Source organism: Saccostrea echinata, unplaced genomic scaffold (genome assembly GCF_033153115.1).
Source record: "Saccostrea echinata isolate AGI-Se365-2 ecotype Australia unplaced genomic scaffold, CSIRO_AGI_Sech_v1 ptg000004l, whole genome shotgun sequence".
NCBI lineage: Eukaryota > Metazoa > Mollusca > Bivalvia > Ostreida > Ostreidae > Saccostrea > Saccostrea echinata.
In genome coordinates, this window is record NW_026889753.1 from 3,867,133 (window position 1) to 3,878,074 (window position 10,942).

The 10,942-nt window shown below is 32.5% G+C and overlaps 1 protein-coding gene across 1 annotated transcript; it reads left to right on the forward strand.

Annotated features, from left to right (window-relative positions):
* The first annotated feature begins 215 nt into the window (after positions 1-215).
* On the forward strand, positions 216-9,640 carry LOC133179026 (guanine nucleotide-binding protein-like 1). Its single transcript, XM_061313705.1, has 13 exons — positions 216-335; positions 1,375-1,489; positions 2,545-2,635; positions 3,278-3,406; positions 3,706-3,846; positions 4,829-5,051; positions 5,515-5,604; positions 5,697-5,834; positions 6,000-6,052; positions 6,145-6,270; positions 8,171-8,324; positions 8,544-8,684; positions 9,260-9,640. The coding sequence occupies exons 1-13, from the start codon at positions 260-262 to the stop codon at positions 9,481-9,483; spliced, it is 1,701 nt and encodes a 566-aa protein (XP_061169689.1). The 5' UTR covers positions 216-259; the 3' UTR covers positions 9,484-9,640.
* Positions 9,641-10,942: the final 1,302 nt, after the last annotated feature.

Below are 10,942 nucleotides of genomic sequence, written 5' to 3' on the forward strand. Positions count from 1 at the left end.
AACAGACCTGTGGCGCAGTAAATGTTAAAAAAATGTTTTTCTGAACGCAAAATTGCAATCCAAATGAAAAATATTTGATATATATTAGTTTCATTGAATGATGTTATAGTTGTTTATTTATTATTTTTAATTTTAAGATAAAAAAAATTAACAAAATTTACTCCGTAACCAAGTAAGTACATAACTTCCGGTTTTATGTAAACATCAATTTCACGGAGGGTTCTATTTCTTTGCTTAGAAAGACGCTTTCTTAAACTTAATGCCTCGTAAAAAGCCGTTTAGTTCAAAGCAGAAGAAACTTCAGTTGCAAGAAAAGCGTAGACGAAAGAAAAGGGGTAAGGTATTTGAATTAACATTTTTCCTTTGGAGGAAATTCGCAATCCTAAATGTAAGACTGAAAAAGACTTTAAAATGAAAATAAGTCACTACAGTGTTCACAAAAGCAAACAAAATTCTGTTTAAATATTCGATAAATGTATGTAGATGCAGTGACATTTTCAGTAAATTATTAAAAAATATACATCAGCCTCATTGCCTGGGTTTTAATTAACAGATTAAACATGTTCAGATGTTATCGATAAATATGAATATGTATGAAACAATATAAGGTCATATAGTCATATGCTTTAAAACCCAAAACCCAAACAAATATCAAGCTTTTATTTTAGCTTATTTTCACAGGGTTTGACTCCCAGTCTAGTGAATGCGTGGTCCAGTCGTGTTAAATGTTCATGAAATAGCCTAAGACCGACTGGTTGTGTGGATGAAATAAATGTTAACCCTCATTTCAGTCTTTCAAATAAATGCACTAAAAACTTTTTAAAGAAATTTTCTTAATTTTCCGATTGCAAACACAGACATTGCTCTGAAAAAGAAAACTTCCTGCATGACACAATCGCTATTTTTGAGCCCGCCTGTAATAAACAAGTCGCGATTGAAACTAGCTTCATTCAGTATCATTTTGTATGAATAGTCATCGAATAATATAGTTTTTAATTTATTAACATGTATATTTATGGTAATAATTTTATTTAAGTTCCTTTAATTAATGTTTTTTAAAGCTCATAATATTCTCTAATTGACTCATTGGGCTGCTACCTATGCAGGGCTCATTGGGCTGCTACCTATGGAACAATCTGTCAAAATGTATACCTGAAAACGTGCGAGAGATACACTGTAATATGGTTCAAAACTTTTTTTCATTATAATAGCAGGTAATAAAAAGAAAATTTTCAAGTTTGGTCAGGGCTAGTAAAAATTATGGGAAGTAGCCCGACTGGTCTAGTTCCTCATAAAAGTTAATGTCAAACCCAGTTTCTTTGGTAAAGTAAACATGTTTGTTATTTTAATAACATACCTTCCTCTACATTTCAGAGGATGATAGTAGTGATGATAGTGAAGAAGCTCATTCAGCCAGCAGAGATACATCTAGGTTAGAGGTCAACAAACAACCTGTAAATATTGGGAATGAGAAATACGACCCTAACAGGTAAGTTATAGTTACACTATAATAGATACTAATTGGTTATTGGTAAGTATACTGACAGTTTTTCATTCACGAGGGGTGGAGAGTATTTACCAATAATCAAGTAAATTAAATATCTATTGTTTAAATGACATTTATCATCCATCAGCCGTTGAAAAGTTCTGGAAATTAACATCGTTTATTCATCAGGCAAGGTCTTGTCACGATATGGCTTGATGCCAAAAAGTGAGCGTATTTAAAAATCTTGAATTCTTCTAGTAAATACACCACAGAAGCATCAAAGTAAAATCTAAATTTATTGCCTGTCTTATCATGCTTATGGTAAAGGAAAAAAAACTACTTTTGGAAATCTTTATAGAGAGAGATTTATTTTTCCATTATGTGCATGACGTGGGCACATCATTTGATAAATGGTTTAGCAGCAACTGTCTTTTAACTAACACAACAAGTCAATATTATTTAGTGACATATTTGATTATTCTTTTACAGAACAACAAAGCATCAATATCTCATGTCATAATGTATATTTTTATTTGTTCATTTGTCATCAGAGGAATGTATATGCCTATATGGTCATTGTTGCATTGTGATAGACTGATATGCATCAAATTATATAAAATGTGGAAGTGTTGGCAAATTGGAAACTTCGACTAAATTGGCAAATGACTTACAGTAATCAACATTTCCTCTCATCATATTTTCCATAAATTTTAAAAAGGAATACTATAGAAGCATAAATTTTTGTGGGAATAAAATTTCATTGATTTGTCATCAAAAAATGTAATGTGGGCATGAAATTTCATTGTTTCAAAAGTAACCCTATTCAGAATATAGTCATATAAAAATTTTGTGTGGGATTTAAAGGAAATAAATGAAATTAAATCTGAAACGAATATTTCTGCTCTTACAATATTATGGGATAGTCAAAGTTTCAACATGCTTAATACTGTTATCATCAAACTTTTAACTCATCAATAAATTATTAACACATAAGTTGTGTTAATGATGAAAACATGAATGTGTAATTATGGATCTTTTTTTTTTTTTTTTTTTTGTAGATACCGACTTCATTTCTTCAAAGAAAGTAGAGATGAAATAAATGCAAGAAAATTGCGGGCAAAGAAGGAACCAATCAAACCTAAGAAAGAGGTTGCCGTTTATCATATACTGTCGTAATTAATGTCCAACCATACTTACTTAGATTTAAACCAGTCAAATATATGTATATTAAATTGATATCTGTTCACAGTAGGAATAAAACTCTAAGTTATTTTACAAATCATATTCACCTGTTGAAAATACATTTAAGGAATCTGTAACACAATGAAAAATGTTATTTTGGACTTTGAGGAAATTATATCACATAAAGGTGTGCATATTGAATTAATTCATTTTCAACATGAGTTACCTGCAATACATTTCCCCCAGAAAAATGTGTTCGTTACAGTGAAGTATTAATGTACAAAAATCACTGTTGTTTGCTTACATTTGGAAAATACATGCAGATTATGTATTCAATTACTTTATCTTGGTTTGATATAATGTCAGAATAATCTATTTCAATTTGGGTGTACTGTAGATTTTTGTTTATTGTATTTTATATAAAAGAGCAGGTCACTCTAACACATAAAACTAGAGCTTTTTAATGTGTAGTGTTTAGGGCTTCCATACATGTAACTAAAGATGAACTATAACATTTACTTACTAAATTCTAGGAAAATTGAAAAAATCTCATTCACCTTTTTCAATATAATCTCAAAAGATGACAGGGCTTTCTTGTTCCTTTTGAAGACAGATTTGGAAGTTGATTTTGAGAGTGTGTACAGACCAGGATCTGTTTTGGATATTCCTAAGAGACCGCCATGGGATTACTCCATGTCAAAAGGACAGCTAGAGGCCAGGGAAGAGAAATATTTCCAGGTAACCAATAAAGCTTTGATTACTGAAAAATAATTGTGATACAATCAAATTAAACTTCTAGTGATAGAATTGATAAAGTGAATTTCATATACTTAACATACAAGAAACTTTATATGACTTATTAGAGGATCATGATGTCATTTATTCTAATTGTTTTATAAAAGAACTTTCATTATTTCTTATTTTTTAAATTCACATTCGAATTTACTGACATTTATCATAAAAGATAGTAATACAAAGGTGCTATCAAAGTCAAATGTACCAATTCAGTATTTTATGTGATTTTATTAACTTTTAAGAAATATATCAGTGGAATCATGGAAGAACACTCCCCTAAAGAGCTGAGTTATTTTGAGATGAACTTGGAGACATGGCGACAACTCTGGAGGGTGCTGGAGATCTCCGACGTCGTTCTCCTTATTGTAGATGTCAGAACTCCGGTATGCATAGTGTCCCGTGTGTTTGTTTCTGTGAAGAGATATTAACACTAATGTTGTCTCTCTGCTTGTTACCCAGCTACAAATGAGAGAATATCTAGAGGCAAATGTTACGTGTGGGTATTACAAAAGGCTTATAACTTCATACAAAGATACAAATTGACAAGAGCTACTCCTCTGTGTAACATTCTTCTGACTTCAACCTTCCCTATGACCTTAAACCAACTATTTCGGTTGCATTTATGTTAGTTTTAGAGTATCTGTTCAAGATATATACACCGAAATTCATACAAAGATACAAATTGATAAGTACTATTCAACTGTGTCAAAAATTTATAAACTTGACCTTCCATATGACCTTGACCTCACTATTAATAATTTGTAATTTGCACCATTTAGAGGAAACTGTTCATAATATTTTAATCAAACTTATACATAATTTCCAAGGCTCTGGGATAGAAAACACATAACTCACTGGATAAAAATCATATCAAAATACAAACCATGAGAGATCCTATATTTACCATGACCTTCCATATGATATTGAATTCAATTTTTTTTTCTCGATATTTTGCTCCTGGTTCATCTTTTCTAATTTTTTAAAGGATTACTTCATGAAATTCCATTCCAAATCTCTTAAAGAGGATTTTACCATGCATACTGAAGAGATCATACATAAATTTGCTAAATATAAGCAAATGAACTTGCAACAATAAGACTTTATTTAGCTGTTAGATGATACTATAAATCACTTTTTATTGGTGAAGATTCTTTTCGTGTCCTTATGCAAGACAATTTCATTTATTACAAAAGATTACATACAACAATAAGCAGAAATGGTGAAAATTTTTTCTTGCTTATAAATACCAAATAACTTTCTTGCAAAAATACAATACAAATGTACCTTGGACAAGGCATTCATGTACCTTCTATAAATGGACATATTTTTAGTTTAATTCTATCATGTAATTTATTACGTTTCCAGGTCTTACATTTCTCACCTGCATTATACAGTTATGTGACAGAAACTCTGAGAAAGTCTATGATACTGGTTATCAATAAGATAGACCTTGCACCAAGGGCATTGACTGTGGCTTGGAAACACTATCTCAAGTCAAAGTTCCCAGAACTCAGAATTGTCCTTTTTAGTTCTAACCCCTCAGAAGCAGCTTTTGCTAAAGGTGGTGAGCTTCAGCAACAAAGGAGAGGTAAAATACATCTATATTACGTGATTAAGATAAATTGTTTTTGTTGGTTTGTTTCCCTCTTGCAGAAAAATCAAGAATAAAGGCCATCAGTAGGAAAAAAGTCATAAAAACAGACTCATTATTGTAAACCAATTATTATTCGTGACATCTTTTATTCGTGATTCTTCAGATTGAAATCTGCAACTACTTATTTTCTCAACCGAAGTTACATTCTACATAAATACATAGATGAACAATTGGTTCGCGATGAGAAATATTCGTGAGTAAAAGAAAGTCGCAAAACTTGTGGATATTACGCATTTATAAAAGTTGGTTTACAGTACTTCTTCAACACAAAGAGGGATTTTAAATGATCTAGTTGTGGAAAAATGCTGTACCTTATTCACAAATTATTTGTAAATTCATTGGAAAGAGTTAACAATTTCATGTTTACTGGTACACAAAAAGTCCTTTTATTTTTTAGTTTTTAAAAGGGGAAAAATCAACAGATATACAGACTCCGTAGGACCACTGCAACTACTTAGAGTTTGTCAAGAAATTGTTGGAAATAAAGGTATTTGACATGTTATATTGTCTCAAATCAGCATCAATTGTGAACTACACTTGTGTAATATAAGTCACTTACATATATAACAAATATTTTAGTTGACATGTCAAGCTGGGAGGAGAAAATTCATGCAGACATATGCCAAGAAGAGGAAATTGTAGATGAGTCCCCTCCTTCAGAGGAAAAGGAGGGTCATGAGATGTTTAAGGGGGGTGTTCTAACCATTGGTTGTGTAGGTAAGTGTAAACACTGTCAAATATGAGATAGTGTTCTTGTTTCATCTGGAAAAATTTTTTTTAGCCTAAACATACTTTCAGTTTTACAATACCTATATATATTGTGCTATAGTAAGAAACTTCATGTAAAAAATTTGACACCACATTCGTATTTCTTTTATACAGGATATCCTAATGTCGGAAAATCCTCTCTTTTGAATGGATTGGTGGGCAGGAAGGTTTGTATGATATGCCTGGTACCTTTTTGAAAAAAAAGTATACCAGAAAGATATATATAGAATTCATGCAAAGATTATTTTTAATACTTCAGGTTGTGAGTGTTTCCAAGACCCCAGGCCACACCAAACATTTCCAGACAATCCTCCTAACACCTACGGTCAAGCTCTGTGACTGTCCAGGTCTAGTCTTTCCCTCTCTTGTAGACAAATCACTACAGGTAAGGCCACTCAGGTGTTAAATCACTAAAGGTATGGCTAATAGTTCAACATCACTACAGGAAAGGTCACTCAGGTGTAAAATAACTAAAGCTGAGGCTTATAATTCAACATCACTACAGGAAAGGTCACTCAGGTGTAAAATAACTAAAGCTGAGGCTTATAATTCAACATCACTGCAGGTAAGGTCACTCAGGTGTTAAATAACTAAAGCTGAGGCTTATAATTCAACATCACTACAGGAAAGGTCACTCAGGTGTTAAATAACTAAAGCTGAGGCTTATAATTCAACATCACTACAGGAAAGGTCACTCAGGTATAAGATCACTAAATTAAAGGTGTGGCTAATAGTTCAACCTTACTACAGGTAAAGCCACCCAGGTGTTAAATCACTAAAGGTGTGGCTAATAATTCAACATCACTACAGGTAGGGCCACTCAGGCATAAAATCACTGCAGATCTGGCAACTTAGGAGTAAAATCAACATAGAGTACTACAGACAGGACTATTTTTAAGAGTATGAAGCGTCACTTTAGTGTAAAATCGTTTTTGTACATTTGTGAAATTTAGTGTTTCTTAAACATGGCTCATAAATTATATTGTGAAGTCATACATGTGTGTTTATATGTTATGTAATGTCAGCCAGGGTAATGTAGTGTTTGTCTTGTCTGTCTTCATTGTCAGAAACCCACGGATAATTACGCTTCAATCCTCTCTCCATCACCCGGGTGACAGAAAGAGGAATGAAGCGTGATCAGCCATGGGTTTCCGACCATCTTACAACTTTCTTATGTTCAGATTGTTGATTTGTGTTATTTGGAGCTAAGTTACCACATGGCTTTAATGAGCATTTTTGGCTCAATGTTCAAACACATAGCTTGTATTTTTTAGCTCACCTGAGCTGAAAGCTCAAGTGAGCTTTTCTGATCCACTGTTGTCCGTCGTCCGTCCGTCCGTCTGTCCATCCGTCTGTAAACTTTTCACATTTTCGACTTCTTCTCAACAACCACTGGGCCAATTTTAACCAAACTTGATACAAAGCATCCTTCGTTAAAGGGGAGTTTAAATTGTTAATATGAAGAGCCAAGTCCCCTTCAAAGGGGAGATAATCAAGAAAATACAAAAATTGGGTGGGCTCATTAAAAAATCTTCTTCTCAAGAACCACTGGGCCAGAAAAGCTGAAACTTACGTGGAAGCATCCTGGGGTAGTGTAGATTCTAAATTGTTCAAGTCATGACCCCCGGGGGTAGGGCGGGGCCACAATAGGGAATCCAAGTTTTACATTGAAATATGTAGTAAAAATCTTTAAAAATCTACTTCTCAAGAACCACTGGGCCAGAAAAGCTGAAACTTATGTGGAAGCATCCTGGGATAGTGTAGATTATAAATTGTTCAAATCATGACCCCCGGGGGTAGGGCAGGGCCACAATAGGGAATCCAAGTTTTACATTGAAATATATAGGAAAAATCTTTAAAAATCTTCTTCTCAAGAACCACTGGGCCAGAAAAGCTGAAACTTATGTGGAAGCATCCTGGGATAGTGTAGATTATAAATTGTTCAAATCATGACCCCTGGGGGTAGGGCGGGGCCACAATAAGAACTTCGGGGGGGGGGGGGAGGAGGAATTAGGTGAAAAACAGCAAGGCCAAAGTTACTCAGGTGAGCGCTGTGGCCCATGGGCCTCTTGTTTATCTACCATTGAGTCCATTACCAGTTAACCAGTTCAGAAACATCAGGAGTGGCAATATTCATATATTGTTTTTGAGTATTAGAATGAAATTAATATATATTTTTTTTATTTCAATGGACATTGTATGCTTTTGATATGAGGTATAACTTTTTTGTTTAAGTTTAAAAAAAAAGTGTGTGGCTTAATTGACACTTCTGAAATATTTTGCAGATAATTGCAGGAATTTTTCCAATTGCTCAAGTTAGGGAGCCATATTCTGTGATTGGATTTCTGGGAGAAAGAATTAATTTGCCCAAGCTGCTGAAGTTGAAGCATCCAGATATTGATGAAGGAGATGATTGGACTGCATTTGATATTTGTGAAGGTATCGTATGTCATCATTTAAAAGCAGAATGGCATGAAATTCATAAAAAGAATAAATTGAAGTAGAGAAATTAATAATATTCTTTCTTCATTTTCCTTTTTTTTCTGTATGTTTTTAGACAATTATTTGCAATGTTATAAATTAAGATGATGTATATTGAATCGATTAATGATCAGAAACTTAAGATTGTAATTCAATAAAATATATGCTTTATTCCAGCTTGGGCCCTAAAGAAAGGTTTTTTGACAGCCAAGGCAGCACGACCAGATGCCTACAGGGCTGCCAATCATCTCTTACGGATGGCTCTGGTGGGCAGAATCTGCCTTTGTTTGAGGCCTCCAGGCTACACTGCTGAGGAGGGTAGGCTTAGCCTTGTTTTTATGGCAGCCATTTGTAATATTAAAGTTTAAAATCTTTAATGTTATTTTGAGGTAACTTTTGAAATATCATAATATCAGTCTTCAGTACAGATTTAAGCAAGATTTTCAACAAATATTCTGAATGAAGTTAACATTTTTTCCAGATTTAACAATTCATTTAAGCAGGGTCTACCTCAATTGCATTTTTTAGGCCTTTCTGACATAGCTTGGAAAAATACTTTGAATTCACATCATTGGATGTTAAATTTTATATAAAATGGAGTCACTTCCTGTTTATTAAAGTTTTGGATAGACAGAGATGATTGTACTTTCTGTAGTACATGTTAGGTAATACATGTATTTTTACATTCTGTGAAATTAAGCTCCAGATTCTACAGATAAAAGGTCTCCCTACATTTATTTCAATGTTTATGAAAAGGGGGGCTGTCATGGACACCTTCGTAACATTCAAGGTTGTTTTTCCATTTGCCAGGAAGACATGAGAAGTTGCTATTTGGGTCTAATCTCTCTAACAACCATGTGACTATTGGGTCTACATGAAAACTTGTCTTTCAGAATTATGGATCCACCACCAGGAAACTAAACAGTTGTCTGAGGAACTAAGTAAATTTGAGGACAGGGATGAAGATGAAAGTGAAGGGGAGAGCACTGATGAAGAAATACAGCAAGCTGAAGTTTTTGAGAAGGGAGATAACTCTTCAGAGAGTGAGAAGGAATCTGAGGAGGGGGACCTTATGTCAGGGACAAACCCCTTTGCTGCATTGGCAGGGGATAACTAGTCATTGATTTACTCATTCTATTTATAATTAGTAAGTGTGCATTACATGTATTCAAATCAGGCTTCCAGTCTATTGAATAGTTTGGTTTTATTTTGAAACATGATTGCAAATACCTTTATTCTATGCAATGTATGTAAAACATTTAAGTTTATTGTTGATTTTAAATGAAGGTACATGTATATCTGTAAATCGCTTTTTACAGAAATCTAATTCCATCAGCTTTCACACTTTTTTTTAAATTGAATAAAGTATGAAAACAGTAGAACATAGATTTAGTTAACCACCTCAGAATTCCAAAAATGTGATGTTATATCCTTAATTTATTACCAGGTATGTGTAGTTGGTAACTTGTTGGTTTGAAGTTCTATGATAAATCAAGACTCCGTTATAAACTAGTGTTCATGATTGTAGATTCCTACTGGAGGAATTTATTATTGCATTATTACTTGAGAAGCACCATGCACAAAATGAAATTACTTGCTTTCGTTTTTATGTTGTACTGAAATATATGTAAAATCTCCTGATCAACACTCCATTCATGAATTCATGTTCTTGTGATTTGACATCACGTCTGAATTATTTTATGATGTTTATAAAATAAATGTAAAATAAGGAATGTACAGCATATTCATATTTCCTATAAATATGTTTTACTGTATTACTGAAATAAAATCTGTATCTGTGTTGAATTTATTAGGACTGGGACGATACAACTTTTTCTGTATCGATATATATCGCAATATTTGAGCCACAATACGATATGTATCACAATATTTTGAACTGGTTTTAAAATCTTCTCTTTGTATTGAAATGAACAAAACATTTCTTCACAAATAAGAATAATTTATTCAAAGAAGTTGTATATCTGTTGTAAAACAAAAATTTTACACAAGTGGTGTTATGGTAATTATTTTGTATTTCATATTTATTTTAATATTTAGCATATTTATTATGTATATTAAACCCAAAATGTTATGTAAACAAAGAAATCAGAAGTCAAATTTTTTTTTGGCAATACAATGTATTTCGATATTTCTACATATGTATCGATAAGCGTATCGTCCTCTCACAGAATTGATATTATCGATACATGTATATCGTCCCAGCTTTAGAATTTATATTGCTTTTGTTCCTGCATATATTTTCTTTGTAGCTACAAGATTTTCTTGTTAAATATAAGTAGGAATATATACTGATAAATATTTTAAGTTCTGTTAAGGTACATGCTGGTAAATATTTTTGGACATATTTGATTGTAATTGATGCATATACCAAATCTTTAAAAATATTGAGAAATTGTAAACATTTTCTAATGTTCAGATTTTATTTCCTTCTTGCCATCACCCTTATAAAACTAAACATTTATTTTATCTTTATAGAACATTACAATACTGAAAAAATATATGAATAAACATGAATAAAAAAATGAAACTTTATACAGCTCAACTTATTCATTTTT